Source organism: Hesperophylax consimilis, chromosome 12 (genome assembly GCF_061612785.1).
Source record: "Hesperophylax consimilis isolate HC1 chromosome 12, BYU_Hcon_1.0, whole genome shotgun sequence".
In the NCBI taxonomy this organism is placed as follows: Eukaryota; Metazoa; Arthropoda; class Insecta; order Trichoptera; family Limnephilidae; genus Hesperophylax; species Hesperophylax consimilis.
In genome coordinates, this window is record NC_142847.1 from 8961449 (window position 1) to 8982618 (window position 21170).

At 34.6% G+C, this 21170-nt stretch overlaps 1 protein-coding gene and 1 long non-coding RNA gene across 2 annotated transcripts in view; one reads left to right on the plus strand and one right to left on the minus strand.

Annotated features, from left to right (window-relative positions):
* The window catches only part of LOC149419090 (ras-related protein Rac1), a 113902-nt gene that overhangs the window by 86398 nt on the left and 6334 nt on the right, over positions 1-21170 (plus strand). Inside the window, exons 2-5 of the mRNA XM_089638110.1 lie at positions 11913-11984; positions 12641-12821; positions 13689-13823; positions 15911-16075. Coding sequence (XP_089494236.1) covers positions 11913-11984; positions 12641-12821; positions 13689-13823; positions 15911-16066 — 544 coding nt within the window. The 3' untranslated portion in view covers positions 16067-16075. The remainder of the gene's footprint in view (positions 1-11912; positions 11985-12640; positions 12822-13688; positions 13824-15910; positions 16076-21170) is intronic.
* Positions 19257-20249, minus strand: LOC149419091 (uncharacterized). Its single transcript, XR_016302859.1, has 3 exons — positions 20156-20249; positions 19837-20056; positions 19257-19634 (listed from the first exon to the last, which is right to left on the minus strand). It is a non-coding gene; the product is annotated as an uncharacterized LOC149419091 (long non-coding RNA).

Here is a 21170-nt window from a genome sequence, read left to right on the forward strand (position 1 = left end):
GGAATTGAAAAGTAAATTATTTCAATCCTATTCCTACACATAAGCAAACATAATACAATGATATAACCACGAGTGAAACAAAAACCACAATAACGCGTACATAATAATGTTTGAGCTCCCGCGCTACTGCAGCGCTTCGAAGATGTTTTCCGAGGTCGCTTCCAGAGCTTCGACTCCTTCACACCGAGTCAGGCTTGTCTCAAGAATAGACTCAACAAGTGCCATAGCTTCATCAATCCGCACAAATTGATACGTTTATAGAAAATTTAAAACAAAAGATCTTTTGTTTTGTTATTTTTTTAATTTTCATGTTTTCATTTTAATATAGCGGTTTTACGACATGGCACAGAACCTTTGACGAGTATGATTGCAAAGCAATGTGATGACCCGACCCACGTTCCATTAATTAACAGATTGTTGACTGACGTATCAGTGTGACAATGAGTGTGACGCCAATTCCCCGGGGGTTTCTGATTCAAACCGGCGTCAAGGGGTTAATCAATTAATTTTCAAACAACAGGACAAAGCGGTCCCAAAGTTTCGGAATCTTTAATTTATAAATAATAATAACAGAATGCTTAAAATTACGTATTACCTATACTTTAAAAATGCTTTAACTTTGTGTACATCACATTGATTTATGTTGAACTAGTTCAACTACCCACATTCACCATTTGAATTCTTGTATATTATTAGTCTGTCTTTTGAAGTACATGTATTTGAATTCAGATTTTGTTTTCTCGATTGAATGAATTAATGAATAAATGAAGTGTAATCTTGAAAGTGGAAATTAACCCGCTTCCCGACAACGGATCGAGCTGAAACTCGTCAGATAGACTCATTGCCGATGACAATGCATTCTATCAATGCAACATTCTAATGGTGGCACTCATTCAAAAACGCATTTTTCTGAAATTGTATGATATTATACATATTTAATAAATATAAAATTACAGCTGTTAATATACGAAATAAATTTCGGTACTATCCAATTACAATGTGGCTTAGGTGTAAGCGTTGTTGACTCCAGTCTCTGGGGAGGAAGGTTGAATCCTCAGTCAAACAAATCATTTAACCTTTTTTTTTACTTTAAATAAAATTTTGAATGTTCACAGCAGTTAAGAGCTAGTCCCTGTTAAGGAAGCTTCAATCCTCAGTCAATTATATATTTTAAAGTACATCTTTATTAATTAACATACATAGTTGAATTATAGTTATTAAAAAAAAAAAATTTTTCGGGTCGACAGTAAAAGTGATATTTCGAAACTTCACAGGTGATGACGGAAAAGACGCTTTGATCTGAAAGCCAAAAGTACCTAAAAATTCCAATTTTCGCAATTTTCATATTGCCAGACCTCACCGTTTGGGATCTTTTGCTGCTTGAAATGGATATTTTACTTTATAGTTAAGATGTTAACGTCTGGATTTAGATGGAGTATTTACCTAGAATTTAATATTAATCAATTCGGTTTCTCGAGTTCCTTGAAAATCAATATTCAACCTGATTTTCTTTCAATGTTGTGTCAAGATTAAACAATTGAAAAGCTTGAAAGTTTAAGCTTTTACAATATAATTGAAAATATTAAATGGTTGTTTAGTTATTGAAGACAATGTTAGCGATTTTTAAACGAAAATTTGAAACAGAAAAATCAGAAAAAAGATACGGTCGTGTCTAGGACTCGAACCCAGGACGTATGCCTTGTCGGGGCGGTGCTGTACCAATAATTAGTTAAATTAAGGTGTTTTTCGTCGTTTAATTTTGGTGACGCCGTCAAGTATCTGGCTAGCCAAAGAAGGCAGTACAAATCGGCATAATAACCCTAAAAATAATTACGATTATGCTTCGCAATGGTCATGACTCCAGAGCACAACAGGCAGTGAGATTTTTTTTAAGAAGTTGAAGTGGTTCTGTCTGTGACGTAATTTGAGTAAGTAATGGAGAGGTCTAAGAAAGGGTGACATAGACAAACGAGAGGGGGTACTAAACTAATGTGCGAGATATTACGTAACCCTTTTAGTCGAGGAATGTTAAATGTTAACCTATTTATCCGCTTAATAAAAATGACCGGAGTAGGCTAGCGCCGCAAGTGTACTTTTTACGTATATTTCTCAAATAAATGTGTCACACGGCCAGCTGCTGCCCGGGCCATGCTAAGCCACTTTCACCCGAAATTGTCATCCAGTCTGCCCAGTCATTTTAAGAATATCCATTTATCCAAAGTTAACACATTTTACCCAAAATTTACGCAATATTTTATTCAAATTGCTTTTAGTACTCAACCCATATTATGTTTAAGATCATTTCCACTAAAACTGTCTCACTTCTTAAACTTTGATCTCGCCCTTTAAAGTTCATGATTTAGTACTGTGTCCCATCGTTTCTATGTTGCCGTGTTGTAAAATTATGTTCTTTGGGTTTATCAAACTCAATCGAAATCATTTTAAAACACCAGAACCTTAAAATGTCAAATTATCTATAAAAATCTAACAGTTTGACATAAATGAAACACGGCTAATTTTTTTAAAAACTCTTTGAAAGAATCACGTAAAGTCCACAATCTTCGAATAATTCAAACTCCTTTTTAACGTATCTACTTCACACCATAGAAAATATTGTCAACAGATGAGTAATTCAAAGAACAAAATGCGTTCTTTCAATAAGCATGTTTCTATTTAATCGAATAACTACTTTGCTGCATTTGATAGCTTCCCATCTAGTGAGGAGGATGATGAAACGCATTCGAAACATTTAAATAATCGAATTATTATTTTTTCATAAAAAGCATACAATAATTGTTATTACATTATTCAATTCAGATTTATTTATAAACATTCAATATTTTCGATGTGTATCTTTTATCATGCATATGCATCCGTCGTATCTTATCTGAATGAATGATTTCAAAAATTATATTCAATTGGTCTGATTATTCCTTCTATTCAGAATCATTCTATTTTGTTTTAACTGTTCTGTCACTTAGATTGTAGGATTGATAATTTATTGCATGTTAGCTAAATCACGAATACTTCTTTTCTTGTCAATATAAATCCCAAGAATTTCAAACGAAAGAAATACACATTTCAAATATGGACTTAAAATAACTTTCTAGTACAAAAATATAAGATAGGTACTTGTCGCTTGTCTGAATTGTTGACACAATCAGTTCCAGTTTTGAAAATGACACTTCAATTCAAAACAAATTCGAGTTCACTGAATCAGAGTGTCAATCACGCACAGACGAACAACCGAAATTAGTGTTTTTGATGATGGTAGATGTCATTAAACAATCGACAGTGGAAACATGCATTCTCTCTTGTTGCTCCATTGTTTATAACTAACTGCATTTGATATTCACAGCCGCCGCAGAAAACAGCGAATGCAAATTAGGTATCCATTGCACTTTCATTTTTGCACGTGTTCCGCGGTGCATATAGTGGAAAAGTGAATCAACTCCAGAGATGGGAAGCAACGGTCGAGAGGTGATTCTAAACCATTGGTATAAAATATAATAGAGAGTACCCGTAATGACTGCATTAGTGAACTATGTAATGGTCAATAATGCTAATACTATTATTGGACACTTTTATAGTTCCGTGTATAAATAATTTAATTTGATAATATAAAGGTGAAAAAAGAGCAACAAACCTAACCTTACCTAAACTCACCTGACATAACCTAACCTAACCTAACCTAAACTCATCTGACATAACCTAACCTGACCTAACCTTACCTTACCTTACCTTACCTTACCTTACCTAAACTCACCTGAGATAACCTAACGTATTATTTTATTTTTCTCTGCTGCCACTTTTCTGTTTTTATTAATATGGTTTAATTAGTTTTGAAAAACTGACATTCGAATGAATTGCAACTTTAAAAGTTAAGATTATTGATTTCACTATAGTCAATATCCACAAAACTTAAATGGAGTATGTAAGCAAGAACTCAAGGAAAAATCTCTAAGGCGGGAAGAAACGAGGTAATTAGTTTTTGGAATAAGCGAACATAGTTGAAAACGCAGTAGTCTAAGCGTCATATTATCCCCTGTTGTGTATTTTCAGGTAGCTAGGGCCAACCTTGCGTGTTCTTTATCAATGTTGTACACATTTATAGATAGCAGGTAATAATATATTGTTTTGAACGAATTACAGGGTATGCTTGAGAAGTTATTTATTCTAGTGCGGTGAGAGCTTCAGGACGTCAGACTGGCAAATTAATTTGAATTAGAACAAAGGCACAGGTGCTTATTTATGCCCATAAACATCACACACGGACATTGAATACCTACTAAATTGATACTCATAATGATGATTAGTGTATGTACAGTTGTACATACAACGACGTCTGAAATATCTGGACCATCATTTAGAATTGAAATGGAGCCTGTAATGACTTAAGTTGTGTTAGGTGATCGGGTTTGATTAGCCACGTATTTCCCACCTTCATCTTACGTTTCTCCTTCCCCTCCCCACTCTCTTCAGCCACACAAAATATCCCAATTGGGGTTGCCATTTATCACTGGCTCTGGTCTGTTGGTAATCTCTTGTGCGTTATTCATCATCTATTAAAAACTGTGCCTTCTAAAACTACCGATCACCAGCAGTTCGGACGAAATCTTTAGGAGAATCTGTGTTTTGGACATGGCAACTTTATATCAAAAACATACTACCATACCCCTTAAAACAATATTTGACAAGGTCCAAAGAAATTTAAGGCGAAGCTTAATGCTAAATCACTATTTTGATTAACCTTTATTAAGAATTGGTATACATTGTGAATACCAAAAAATATGTTTGTTATTTGTTTTTGGGGTGTTATGCCGTGTTGCGCTAACTCCTTCTTTAGCCAACGTTTCGGACAGCATTGCAGTGTCCATCATCAGGGCAGATGTGTTATTTTAGGCAGATGTGTTATTTTAAAAGATTTTCACGGCCAAAAATACTTTTGGCCGTGAAAATCTTAAATCATATTTACCAAAAAATATGCTTTAGATAAATTGAAGGTTTTCCTATCGTTTCTCTTGAGTAGAATACAAATAAAAAAATAAATTACTCAACAAAAAATATAAATGTAAACTACTAAAAAATACATTTTTTCAATAGAAATGTATGAACCCGGAGAGGAAACAACTTTAAAAAAATACAGTATTATAGCTAAGAATATCTGTGACAGTTTCACTTGATTAACTTTTTTACTTTCTTATAAAATTATTAACAAAATAAATAAAAACCAGTTTTGTGCTTGAAATCGAACGTTACTAGACTCCGTTTGTCAAGGGATTTTAATGCCTATTACCTACAATATAAGGTATACCAAGAATGTACACATTTTTAGCTTGTAGCTTCCTCGTAAGATGCTTTGCAACAAATCGACCGTTCGTTTCTTTCCGTTATTCGTGGTTCGGTTCGCGAGTGTACACGCTGCATTAGATAAAACACAAATTACTCTAAATATAAATTGAATATCTGAATACTAAGTTTTGGATCATCAGCCAGGACAGATCAAATATCAACGATTTTTTTTTAAACCTGTTTATAAATATTACCAATGCTACGATGTGGATTGGCCTTTTTATTTTGATTATAATATTGTGTTGTACAGCTAAATATAATACATCAATCGAACATATATTGCTAAACTGCTATTTTTTTCAAATATACACTCCTCTTCCGTCTACAAGCAAATGCTTCTGATGGAAGAGCAGTATAAATCATAATATGAAAAATAACCCATTGTTAAAACTGTTATTAATATTATTTATTTTATTTATTTATTTCACGCCTATTAAGGCTTATACATACATATATATAAAAAAAAATATTTACGAAATTATACACGAAAATAGCACAGGAAACGACGATTTAAAACAATTGCAGAAAAATGAATATAAAGTCAAAATATCACTGAACTTGATCTACACAGTATGTAGGCACAAAACATAAAAAATCCAAAATATTTTTTTCTGTTTCAGTTGACAAAATTATTATGTGTTAGTCAAATTAAATACCTTTATTAAAATATTCCACCACTTGATGAAAAAAAACTTCAATATGGTATGCTTATATATTGAAATTGATGTACTAAATATATCAATAACATCGTAGTATTTGTTTCCTAGCTGTTGAATCCGTCGCATAGGAGTGTGATATTGGGACGTTGATATAGAATTGCTACAATAATATGGTAGGTACTGTCTTGTAACCGACCTGCTTGGAGTATGAAAAGAGATTACATATAATAAATCAGGGGTATCAAACATTGAATTAATGATTTTATACAAACAGGTTAAATCGGAAATAATTCTACGATCAGATAATTTTATTGAATTTAATGAACAAAGTACGTTATCGTAATTTAGGTTTTCTCTAGGAATGCCCATTTTAAAATTTACATATCTTAAAAAATTATTTTTGATTCTTTCAATCGCATATGAATGAACCTCATAATTTGGGGACCAAACCGTGGAATTGTATTCAACATGACTCCTTTACTAGTGACATATATATAATGTTTTTACAGTATTGACATTATTGAAATCACTAGATACCCTTAAAATAAATCCCAACATTTTTAAAGCTTTATTGGTTATTATTTCAATATGCTTGATAAAGTTAAGTTTCGCGTCAAACCAAATACCTAAGTCATTAATTAATTAATAAAGTCTAAGTCCCGATTAATAAAGCCTAAGTCATTAATTAATTAATTATGTTATGTACAGAAGTTTTATTAATAAAAAATGCTATCAACACAAGATTTTCTAGTGAGACTGGTACAGTAAATTACACATGTAGTAATGTACTTTAAAAAGATTAATTAATAAAAAAAATTATTTAAGATTAAGGTAATACTAACAAATCCAAACGAAACATGTAACAGAACAAGACACAGCAAATAAAAAGACAACGGTCACAACTAGGCATCGAAGCCAGGATCTCTTGTCTTACCGGGACAGCGTCTTGACCACTCGACCATTGGGACTTATTAAACGTCATATTTGTCGATCTCATATATCAAATTCGGAATTAACAATATTATCTTGCAACTATTTTTGGCAGCTACCTTTTTGAATGATCACAAATTTCCAATGAATTGGTTCGTAACCTAGATAGTGTCTCGGATAAACATATCAGATTTTCATGTTTCGTTAGATTTGTTAGCGTTATCTTATTCTTCAATGATATATATATATTATAGTTGTTCCAATAAAAATATTATTTGTTTATTTAGTAACTTTCTTGACTGAAAACCACGCGTTTATTTGCCTTAGTCGATATTTGACCTTTATTAGTCAAAGAAAGTCTTTCCCTCGCTTTGTTAGAATGTTGACACGAAATAATCGACTGTGAAAGCAAATGCCGGAAAAGTATTGTAAACTGTAATTTTTTGTATTGTAGGTACACACGTGTAAACAATAATATTGTATGGAGTAAACGTTCCACGCTACAGATAGTCTTCTAATAATAGTGTTCCGTTGACTTTACCGAGAAAACTAATCAATGTTTGTATATTTTCGAGCAGTGTTCGTATTTTATGAGTTGGCATTGATCTAAACGTCAGATGAGCCCTATAGCCCAGCTACACTACTCGCGAAGTTGATCGAAGTTGACCTAATACGATAGTGTGGGCACGAACTTCACTTCGCTTCGGGCAACTTCGCTTCGCTTCGCCCGACTTCCGATTGTTGTCGGTAAATGCGCCCGAGTCAAAGGACTCGAATGAGTTGGACTGAGTTACTCGCGAAGTTGCACGAGTGTGTGGGCACGCACTTCGAACTTCAGCTAACTTCGTCGAGGACGTCGAAGCGTCGAAGCGAGTAGTGTAGCGGCCGCTCTACACTGGTTTGTTATACGTATATTCTCTAAATAACTAATAATTTGGCAAATGTTAAGATGTTCTTTATAGCTAATATACAGGTGTTTTTTTTCGATGTAAATAATATAATAAATAATCAAACGTGCTAATTTCGATTGTCTGTAAATGTGCGTTATTCCCGCTTGAAATTATTCACGTTCAATGAATTCAAATTTTCTTTGATTTCAAGGGTCATTTTCAAATTCGGAAAGGTTCGTCTGAATAATGAATGATAGAGTCAACGGATTAAATAGGTACCTATCTTAACGTAACATATTTAACGCCTATTTTAATTATTTTTTCTTTATTTAATTTTTTTTTTTATAAATTTTAATTTATGTAGTTGTATTTTTCAAAATTGACGAATTGTAGCTTAAATCTTCGATTGATTCATATATTTAGCAATAATTTTACTTGATTTTTTATTATTCTCAAACTTTTAATTCATTTTAATGAATGAATGCAAATCTTGGAAGCGGAAATTATCCGACTTCCGGACATCCGATCGAGCTGACACTCAGCAGATATTGTCGATGACATGCATTCTATCAACTGCAATCATGTACATACACGCGGACATATACTAAATAAATGTCGACCCGCTCGTCCTCTGGCAAGGTAGGTAGCTCGGTTGACTCCGGTCCCAGTGAAGGAAGGTTCAAAGCTTTTTTTTAAGTTTCAAAATATATGTATGCTTCAACGTGATTTATTTAAATTTTGTGGCCTATCTAGCGTATCCTATGTCTGCGTAGTGTTTATTGCAGAGGAAATCCATTTCTTGTCTCAAATATCGTAATAAATACAGTGTAGCAAAGTAAAGCGTTTGCCGGGCTCGTTAAAGTCTGCCGCAGGAAATATTAACGGATGCTTGGGAAAAAAAATCTTATTTTACTACCGGCCATATCCAAGTTCCAACACTGTTCTTTCAAAATATGTTTTCTTATTGAAAATTTAAAAAAAAAAGAACAAGTGATATGACAGTTAAATAAGTGAATATTTCAAAGCTTCATAGCTCATTGTGGAAATCATACTGCTAGATGAAAATAATTGAGGAGATTTTAAAAAAAATTAACCTATAAATGTAGTAAAATTTTTGGTCAATAAATCTATTTGAATTTCACATTTATTTTCGTTAATGAATTAATGCAAATCTTGAAGTGGAAATTAACCTACTTCCCGTTATCCGATCGAGCTGACACTCGATAATGAAATAGATAAGATAGTAAAAAAAAAGTTTTTTCCTGCTTTATTTTTTAATTGTTTTGTTTGTTTTCTATGTGTGAAAGGTTAAAAAGCAGATATTATTTAAAAAAAGGGTAAATTGATCAGACATACAAGAAGCGTAAAAAAATTGTATAGTTTAACTAAAGAATATATGTATATATACGGAATATATGACACTGACTGGGATATTTCTTGAGTTTTTAAAAAACTACTTAATAATATATATTTTATTGATGATATGTATTTTTATATTATTGTATTGTCCGTATTTTCCGACAAAGACGCTTTTTATTGAATAATCGCGATTGTGCGAATATTGATCGATTAATCGTAAACGTCAAGCAAAAGTTGGTTCATCACTACTTTTTTAGTGAACACGCTTTTGCAGAATCGTAAAATGCTTTATGGAGTAGTAAATGTTGGCAACATTGTTTCAATTTGATGTTTGTATGCTTTGGGACTTTTCAGAGTTTGTTTTATATCACATCAGTTCGCTATTTGCAATATCGGTAGTCGTGGATTGACAAAAAAAGGAAATTATCGTATTTTATTAGAAATACCTAATGTAAGGAAATCTTTTTTTTTACATTAACTACACACAGGAGGCCCTGAGGAAAAAAAATCGTCAGGGCCTGTCATATTTGGGGATGCTGTGCTGATGGTATTTTTAATGAAATGAGGGAGAGGATGTTCTAAGAAGGAAAAGGTATGAGGGGTGGGTCGGAATCTGGTGGTCAATGTGTCCAGATGTGACGGACGTAAAGATCCATCCCTCACTGCGATGCAAGACGATGTGTCGAGAAAGTCAAGCTGGACAGGTCAAAAGTTCTCCCTAAAGTTGCCTCTCTCGATTCGGCCCGCCACGCAGTAGGTGGGCAAATGCATCCGCCGCCAAGACCTGTCATCAAAATATTATGAAATTTGTTGAAATATCATGCTTGGGGCATGCTTGTTGGGGTGGCTTGGAGATATGATTTGAGATTTTTATTATAAGTTTTTGTGGTACTATGCCGTGTTGCTCTTCCTCCTTTAGCTTCCTCGCTTGGGACAACGTTACAGTGTCCGTCATCATGTCAAATCGAATCTTAACATGTTCCAACTGAAGTGTTTGATTAATTTTAATTGTTACAGTGTCCGTCATCATGTTAAATCGAATCTTAACATGTTCCGACTGAAGTGTTTGATTAATTTTAATTGTTACAGTGTCCGTCATCATGTTAAATCGAATCTTAACATGTTCCGACTGAAGTGTTTGATTAATTTTAATTGTTACAGTGTCCGTCATCATGTTAAATCGAATCTTAACATGTTCCGATTGAAGTATTTGATTAATTTTAATTGTTGCAGTGTCCGTCATCATGTTAAATCGAATCTTAACATGTTCCGATTGAAGTATTTGATTAATTTTAATTGTTGCAGTGTCCGTCATCATGTTAAATCGAATCTTAACATGTTCCGACTGAAGTATTTGATTAATTTTAACTGTCACAGTGTCCGTCATCATGTTAAATCGAATCTTAACATGTACCGACTGAAGTATTTGATTAATTTTAATTGTTACAGTGTCCGTCATCATGTTAAATCGAATCCTAACACGATCCGTCTAAAGTATTTGATTAATTTTAAGGTCTTACTGGAGTGTCCCCGACTTCTGCTTCCATTCGCTTGCGCGTCAAACAATCTGTAGTATAAAAGTCCGAAAACAGGTATTAACTGTCAATTCATTTTCTACAGCATGGTCTATATTCATAAAAATGGCGGTGCTTGTAACCCTTGTTCGAAATTCGAACACAACCTTGGCTCGAATTTAGTATCCAATAAAGTAGGACCTATTTATAGTAATTGAGTTTTATTATGTAATGGTGTGATTGGGTATTTTGTATTGAAGCCGACATTAGAAATATTTAATGCGGGTGGTGACTAGTGACGTAATACATGTGAGGGTTGATATTTAGGGGTGACTTTGACGTATATCAAATCATTTTTATAAAATATTGTTATTACAAATTTGAATAAATATTTAAATTTAATTATATTAGAAGTCTCTTCAAGTAAATTAATTCAAAGCTCTTTGTTTGAATTTGATGAAAATCTTAATGGAATAGGATTCCAAATTTGAAAACGAATTTCCGATTCTAATGACAAAAGTCTTAAATTCTTATTCGTATTCAAAATTAAAATGTCCAATTTGAAACGATTAAATTCATAATGACTGAAATATTTTAATTTAAAAAAAGAACGAATTTCTTTAATTTAAAACCCTTGTACACAAATCACGTTTTGAATTCCAATAAAATTTCTCAATTTCGCCGCTTAGTGTTGCCAGTGTTTTGAACTAGATTTCCTTTTGTAACGTAATAATATTTAGGCGGGAAAATTCGCGGGAAAAAGCTCGTAAAAAAGATTCCAGGAGCAATGTAGGTTAAGTACCTGCCTGGGGCACCTACCTACCTCATATTTTTATTTTGCTGAAGGGTGGCATTTTTCAAGGGGGGTTGGGGTTTTTATAAGGAGTTTGGGTGCTTTATGTAGGGAGATGCTAGGTACTACTAGAGTCTATCACTCATCCACTCGGCGATTGACGAGGGAGGAGTGGAAAAAAAAAGGGTTGGGAGAGAAAATTTTCTGGTGGTGATTTTGCTTCCCTGAAAAGAAAATCATGGAAATATTTAGAAATACGTCCATTAAGTCTTCTAGTCTGCCAACATAATATCGGCAGGTCTTTATTAATTTCAAAGGAGGTATTACCCTTTATACTCCTTCTGTGTATTTTTTCCAAGGTGATGTTTTCTTTTAAACGAATTTTTAGCTAATGAATATTTATCTCTCTTTCCAGTGCCGTGGGTAAAACATGTCTGCTCATCAGCTACACAACAAATGCCTTCCCGGGCGAGTATATCCCGACAGTGTAAGTACCTGCTTATTCAAAATTATTTATAAATATATCATTTTATATTTTACAAATTTCGTAATTATGCGAACCTTAAATAGCAAAATGGCAGAGTTTTGGCATGTTTAAAATTCCATGGGCAACAGCACGACGACAGCAACGGTGTTTCATTTCTTTATTACGAATGAGGGAGATGTAAGACAACGATTGCATTTTTCCTTTGGGCGAAGCAGACATACACACATTGTTTGTCTCACTTTTATTTTTAGTGTGCAAGAAAGAGCTGCAGCATTATTATTACAGAATATTTTATGCTCTTTTTGTGCCGTCGCTGTAGGAATTTTAAAAGCACCCACTGATCAGTGAAATTCTTGTACTACATTCTGGGTTGGATGGGGAACTTGGTTGGAAAAAGAAACTGAAATCACCCATAGATGAAATGGCTTGACAAGGTAAAAAAGAGCTGCCTGCTTCGGATAGTAGAAAACTGCCAAGAATCAGCCTAATTGGATAGGCTTATGAATACTTGGCGGCTGAGTAAATCTCTTTCGGTCCATGACAACCATTAACGTTATTCATTTTTCTTAATATATTTTTATAATCAATGGCAAAGCACGGTCTCTCTTATTTGCATTGGGTAATCATATAATATAATCACAATCTCCTTATTTCAGATTCGACAACTACTCAGCCAATGTCATGGTGGATGGGAAACCTATAAACCTGGGCCTGTGGGATACAGCAGGACAAGAAGATTACGACAGGCTCAGGCCTCTGTCCTACCCTCAGACCGACGTGTTCCTCATTTGCTTCTCACTCGTCAACCCTGCCTCCTTCGAGAACGTTAGGGCAAAGGTGAGCTACCCCTCTTACCACATACACAAACATATACACACCCACACAAATTCGCACACACACAAATACACATGCACACTCTCTACTTGAAATACCATCAAACTAGACTCAAGACCTTTTTCGATTAAACATGTCATTCATACGAAATCAATGATAAATGGTGTCAGGAATGCAACAGAGTGGGATAGTATTTCTCGATACTGTCTGGTGGCGATTTTATGTGATTAACGTATTTATCACAGGCTATTTTTAATTAATATGTAATTCGCATGCAGTAAGCTTCATGACTGAAATACAAAATTGTGCATGGTGTCCGGAACAAGCGAGAAACTGGGGAATCTACATAAAGAAAACCTAAAACAATTTTTTTTTTTTAATTAACGAAAAAAAAAATCAATTTTTTTGACAACTAAAGGATTAAAATACTTTTAGAGATAGATTTACCCCTTGACGCATTTTAAAAGACAATAAATAGCTAGTAGAAACCGATTTTTTTCATATTTGACCTAAAAAATTCTAAAATTGAACTTGATTTACTCGAAAAATTAATGCTCAAATCAAAAAAGTAAAATTATGAAATCTACTCCAAATGTGTTGTAGATTCTCCAGTTTTCCGCTTGTACTACGAGTTTCTGTACACTTTGCATATCAACTCGGTTGTTTGAAGTTTCTCTTCTATTAGCTCTGCTCAGCTATAATCTCTTTCTTCCACTCGTTCCTTTACCTTTCTCACAACGTTGGTTCTTTAACAATGTAGTTCTACGATAGAACAGTCAAAGATCTTAGATATACAGCGAGGGACCTCAATTATCTGACTTCCTTAATATTATTTTTATTTTGGCTAATCGGTGTATTATCTGATTCCAGTGGTATCCCGAGGTGAGGCATCACTGTCCATCAACACCCATCATCCTGGTGGGAACCAAGCTTGATCTGCGTGAGGACAAGGACACCATCGAGAAGTTAAAGGACAAGAAGTTGGCTCCCATTACATATCCACAGGTATGTCAATATTTTCACACACTAAGGTCAGAAATTTTTATAATTGAACCTAACCTAATGTACAGATCAATTATTTTGTCATATTGTCACTGTCAATACTTTCGCTAGATAACATAATTTAAAAAAATGTTATTTACCTGTGTAGATTACTGTAGTGTCAATTTAATAGATAAAAAATCATGACAGAAAATAACTGCTGTTTGTATTCTTTCCAAGAATTGCTATGTAACCAACCTTTATTTGAGTAGATATCTGATAGTAATTATTACAAATCACTCATGCATTTATTTTAAAATTTGAATACCGCACAATAATCCCAAATGGTATCCCCAATTGGAGTATGTTGCAAGGATGAAGGGAGTGGCTAGGGGAAGGAGATGGGCAAGATGAAGGTTGGAAAGTATCTGGCTATCACACTAAACACAGTTAAAGCCATTTCAAGCAATGTTAGTTTTTTTTAAATATTTCTTTTACCAAGTTGATATTGAGTATCTTCCACTGTTTGACAAAGGTAAAAATGTTTGTTGCGACCATTATTTTTTTAAAATCTTTTTGTTTTAATTCTGGTATAATCCATATTAATTTGATATGTGTATGGTATAGTTTTTCTTTGTAAGTTCCACTCCGTTATCAGTAGATGAATACATATTTTTTTGTCAACAAGGTCTATCAAACTGTTCAACTATAAACTATAATGTTTTAAATAACACACAAAGTTATTTGGGTACACAATTAAATTCCTCTTATCTTAGTTATTTCATCATCATTGAAATATGTGTCAGGTGCTTCAAAATTTTAAAAAAATCTATTCATAGTTTTTTATTTTTTTTAAATTTTTTATAGTGAATACCTCACAAGAGTCCCAACTGCTCCCGTCTGGAGCCAGTGAGACTATGGCATCCCCAATTGGGGGATGTTGTGAGGCTGAAGGTAAGTGGGGAAGGGAATGAGGAAGGTGGGGAAGTACATGGCTATTCAGATCTAGTCACTAAACACGGCTAAAGCCATTTGGAGCAACGTTTCAATTCTGAATGGTGGTCTTAACACCAGGGCGATACTGGTAGTATCTTCCACTCTGGAACGTGTCGCAAATATACTATATATTATTTTAATTAATTAATTAATGAGTTTATTAACTCCTGGGAGTACGATGCTTTATATAATATACTATATTCTGTATTGTATACTTTTAATAAATAAATAAAAAATTGTGAAATAACACAAATTAATCAAATAAAATTTATTTGCGCACGCCGGGTTCGAACCCGCGACCTTCGGAATGGCAGTCCAATGCGTTACCACTGAACTATGCCGGCCGTGTGACATTTAGTGACATTATTTATAAATTTGGCTATTTTATCAAAAAATTGCCTCAACCGAAAACTATATGTACTTTTTTGCAATTGTTTATTTGGAATTACACTGTTTCCAAAAGTGTGATCTAATAAGATTAGAATGAAAAATTATATTGCTTATTTACATAGGCCCAATTAAGTTGACTGACTAAATAACTGGCCATCACGCAGTTTTCCCGCAGAGGTAGGTAGAGAGGACTGACCGCCAAACAATATATCTTAGCATACACTCCTTGCTTCTGTCACATTCATACATCCTCTCACACATACCCTTCTATTATTCTGACTCTTGACATGGCCCGATTCAAGTATTTTTTCACTTGACCATTCACATTTGCATCATATAATATTCTCCTCACACTCTTTACTTCGTTCATTCGCTCTACATGTCCAAACCATCGAAGCGTCCCTTTCTTAACCCTGCATTCTTTTCGAATCTTTACATATCTCACGTGATTATTGATATATTCGAAACTTAAACGAAAATGAAATTCTGGTCAAGAAAGAATTTCGATGTTTGACAATATTTGATCGATTTCACCAAAAGTAAGGAAAAATTGAACTTATTTCAGGCACAAAAACCTGCCCATAACACAAGTTTATTGGTTTATCTCTTCTGGAGTTTTACTATACTTATATTTATGTAAACCATCCAAGATGTTTTATCTAGGACAACTTTCTTCAAATTCCAATGTTTGCCCTTTCGACTAATGGTCGTGTATTGATTTGCAGGGTCTCTCGATGGCCAAGGAGATCGGCGCAGTAAAGTACCTGGAGTGCTCGGCGCTGACGCAGAAAGGGCTAAAGACGGTGTTCGACGAGGCTATCCGCGCTGTCCTCTGCCCCGTGCTGCAGGTCAAACCCAAACGGAAGTGCGTGCTGCTGTAGTGTCGAAATGTGAGTACAATCAGTCGACATTTATTCATCTCGGAGAAACAGGGTCGCATCTCGGAGTATTTAGACCAGCGGTCGGGGAACCGGGGTAAATTACCCCAAATGGGGTAAAAATGTTTTTTTTGGGGTAATAAGGAAATTTTTCTGGTTTGCTATTTCATAAATGTGTTAGTATTTTTACAAACTTAATCAATTCAGGTGTGTGCGTGAGAAGTAAAAGACGCCCGTTGTGTGTGTGCGTGCTTTCGTATAGTTGTTTCGGCCACTAGAGGCACTGCGTAAGTTGTAATGTTTAAACTTAACACTCAATGGTCATTCACGCACGGATTGGTTTATTTATGCGCACGGTCTTCTGACGCGTCGTTTGACTGTGCAAATTACTGACGAGGAACATCATTTCATCACCGATTTCATTTGATTGGATTTCATTTGATTTGGAGACAGAAAGCAGAACAGAACAAGATAGCTTCTTTTTCAAAGTTAGCTTTGTTTTTGGAAAACTGTGAAAATATTACTTTTGATGACATCAAGGATACAGTTATAAAACATCTTACCAAACTCAGAGAGCGGTTCTCTGACTACTTTCCAGATCTTGATATTCATACTTTCAATTGGGTTGTAGATCCTTTTAAATGTGAAATTGCAAACATACCAGAAGAACCTCCGGGTTTGGCAGAAACAAAACTTGAACTTCGATCTAATACTGAAACAAGTACATATTCAATTTGAGAGCAAAGCCAATGTGTCATCTTTTTGGATGTCAAAAGCTACGAAGGCTCTCAAAATTGCACATGAGGAGGCAGTAAAAAAGTTGCTGCCATTTGCAACGACCTATCTTTGTGAACAAGGCTTTTCCACTCTAATGAACATAAAAAAGAAGAACAGAAATCGATTAAACACCGAAGGCTGTACTCAAATTGCTCTTACATCAAAAAGTCCCAATTTTAAACTAATTGTATCAAACATGAAGCAACATCATTTCTCCAAAAACTGAAAGGGAAACCTGAAAATCTGAATTTTTGTTTGATCGAATTTGAGAATTTTATTTTGTTATTGCATACTTACTATTTTCATGTAACTTTTATTTTTATTTTCTGTGTAAATTAATTCAATGAATAATGTTTATTTAAATATACATTGATTGTCTTCTTTTCAAAATGGGGGGAAGGGGTAACATCGACTTAAGAAAAATTTATTTGGGGTAATGGTTGAAAAAGTTCCCCGACCGCTGATTTAGACCTTACCCCAGCATTCGGAGCTCTGCTGGGGTGAACCTTTTAATTCCCTAGATACTCGTGGGACTACATATGGACTGTAAAACACACAAAAAAATAACAACCCGTGGGGAATGGAATAGAGAGATGAGGACACCGTGGTGGACTCACGGGGCTCTTAAAGGAACCCAAGCAAAGAGGGACCTATAAACTAACTCCAATAAGATCCCCACCTGGGATCAACTCCAACTGGGGCCCTTGAGGAACCGGTGGAGAGGGGGGACATAAAGGAGAGTCCTCCAGCTTCTACCGCTGAGGGAGACATTGTGAACTGCCTGTCAGACGACGTTCAAAAACTATGTATCAGGGAGAAACTCAGTGGAGCCGCGAGGAGTAAATGGAAATAGGAAAAGCAGAGGTTCAACCGAGGCTCTCAGCCAGGGGCACAGGAGACTGCACGGGTAAAACTGGGGATCCCTGGATGCAACCAGGAAAGGGCTGCTGGAGGAACAATCAAACCCCGGACAGGCTGGAAGCAAACGGGGACCACACAGGGTAACTGCGAGCAATCAGGAATACCCGGGGAACAGAAGGCCAGGAAAAGGGGAAGACAAGGGACCTCACCTAAAGCCAAACCCTCTTGCCAAATCCTATCACCGGGAAATGCTCGGAAAAAGCCTAAAAGAAACCCCCCCCTGCCACCTATGCGGAAGCCGCCAAAAACAAAATTATGGTGGCTATCATTCATAGGAACAGGGACCAGGATTTCACAAACAGGAAGCCCTTGTGAGTGAGGGGGCGGGCATTCTGATTCGACGAGTGCTTCACTCACAAGGGCGTCCTGAGAATGACCTGCTCCGACAAGGAGTCAGAGAAATGGCTGAGGGAGATTGTGCCGATGTAATTGAGGGAAATGGCAGGGTTGCGACCTGGAGGTAGTGGGGTTAATAAACTGCCCAAGTACGTGAAGGTCAAGGCAATAACTCCGAAAACGGAGCAGTAAGCACCGAGAGGCTGCTGCAAGAGCTGGAAAACCAGACCCCTCAGCTGAACACAACAAAATGTAACGTCTACGTACGAGAAAGATAGGTATCGCCGATAATGAGCTTGGATATACCAAGACCGACTTGTCCGTTTCGGCTTTTGGCCTTGTCTTCCAACGATATTCTAGTAAAACTTCTTCGTCTTCGCAACATTACCTAGTGCAGTAATAATTTGTGGGCTAGTCTGCCTAATAAACATTTGAATACATAATATATAGTGTGCAAGGGATATTCTGGATATACGCTACCTTTCTACTTGATTTCCTACACTGGCTTTAAGTCACAGAAAGAGTCACTTTCATCACTTTTGGCTCTACAACCCCTGGTGGGTCTTGGCCTCCTCAAGAGTCTTCCTCCACTCATCTCGGTCCCGCGCCAGCTCTCTCCAGTTTCGAAGCTCCAAGGCAGATAAATCTTTAGAGTCACTTTATAAATACAGAAAAAGCGCTAAACGGACTGGGACCATCATACTAAGCTGATATCTGCTTGAGGGACAATCGTACCACTAAGATCGGCCAAGTCTGGCCTTCTAAAAGACTAGTTAAACCCTCTAGTATGAATGTTGCATAGTTTCGGACACATTAGCACAAACCTGTAACTGGCATTAAAATTTTTAGAAGACAGTTAAAAACTTTTTTTTTTTAATATCACGTATAAAATATGTGTTGTAAAGCTATCTCAAAGCTTTATTACCCACTAGTCATGCCTATAAAATTTACAAATACATGATATTAATAAAAATGGGGGCCTCAGCACGGGTTGAACACCCAGTGAGGCTCACATAACCAAATCATACTTTATAAAAAAGTTATTCTAATGTATCAATAAATTAATTATAATATTTTATAATAAAAAGCCTATTGTTCTCAATGTTACAACTTTATTTAAATAAGAAATAAAACAAAACCATGTTATATAATTTCAAATACTTATTTATTTATAGGGGTAAAACTTCCTCATGTAAGTTATAAGTAACATATGTACAGTATATTTTATATACAGTTGTATGCGGGTAGATGGTACAATGTGCAGCACCTAATCTGTCACAATATGTGAAGAGTGAATATCAATATAATATACCACATGTATCAAATTAACAGTAAATAATACAACGGTTTTTGCTGGGGAAAACCATTTGTTCATTTTCCTTGTATGTTTAATTGAAGAGTTGATATGGACACATGGAGATAATTTGGTTTCTGCATAGGAACAGCCACCATTCAAAACACAGACGTGTAATAATATCATAAACTCTGTTGCATTCCTCCAGTACAAATGTATTTTATCTCTCAGACTGCGATGATGCTAAAACAAGTATCAATAATATAATATATATTGTTCTACATCTATAAATACATACATGATAAATAAAACAGACAAAATTAAGAATTATATCAGAAAATAACAAGAAACTGACGGCATGATGCTCTCAGTAAAGTTATTCATAGGGCATTCATTATTAATAATATTAGGGAAATTCAATAAAGAATAAATATATAATACATACCTATACATAAAATATCAAGTATGTATCAATTGTAACCAACCTCGCACTACATTTTATCTACATAAACAGCTTTTAAATGTTTGACAGTCATATAGTTTTGTTTAACTATAGTTTCCCTGGGCATTACATTCATTTCTTATCTGTGTCCATGATTCTGGTGTCATTTGAGCACCATTTTCCTCAGTGGCTTTTAGGTTATGTTTATGAAGAACTTCCCATCCTGGAAAAAAAAAGATTAAATCAGTAATACGATTGCACGTTACCATATTCACTTTAATATGTACATAATTTACTGAATACGAATAAAAACTACACTCACTGTTAAGCATTTATGTTTTATACATTGTAAAAAAATACTACGCAAAACGTACAAACAAAGAAATTTGACAGGTTACGGGCGGCATAGACGCATTCCATAGACAATTTGTAAGTGTTGCAGCCTAAAAATTAATTCCTATCGAATTCTCTGGAATAATTGCCTGATTTGGCGGGGAACACTGAAACGAATTATTCAAATATTTATTTATTTATTTACACATATACGGCACAACACGTGCCATTAACATAATTGACATACTTATAATAGTACAACAACATGAAGAATAACAGTATAAATGTTAGTAAAATTTAAGAAAATAGGTAAAAAGTAAGGTAATAAGTAGTGTATAAAAACTATAATGTATAAAAGTAAATTGTAAAGTGAATAGTTTAAAATATAAAGTATTAAAGTACAAACCATAATTTATTAGGAAAAAGTAAAAATAAAAATAAAAATTTAAAGATTGAAATAAAACAATAAAATGTACCAATAAGATACCTATCTCAAGGTACCGACAATGATTTAAATATAAAAAGTAATAAATCCTGGGTTATGTTAACCGATATGATAAATTTTACAAGTACTTATGATTTCAAGTGCATTAATAGTTTTAGAAGTACTGGTAGGCATATTATGTTTACATGATGTATTTACGTGGTACTAGCAAACAAATTTAGTTTAACGCATCTTTTGTATGAAGACAGATTACCGGCAGCGTGATCAATATTAGCATATTCATTGCCTAAAATATGCAAGCGATTTATGGTTGAGTTTTGTTCTGCGTTCGTCATAGTATTGTCACAGTGGAAAGGTGTTTTGAGTCGAGTCGGTCTACTAGGTACATGGTAATTTATTAATGAGACCAATTCAGGGGAGTCAAACCAGTTATTGTTTATTTTAAATAAAAAAATAAGATCATTGAGTATTCTTCTATCTTTTAACGATAAGAGTCTCATTTTTTGTAATAAAGATTCATAGTTTATGTCAACCGCGGGAATACCTAATTTGAAATTAA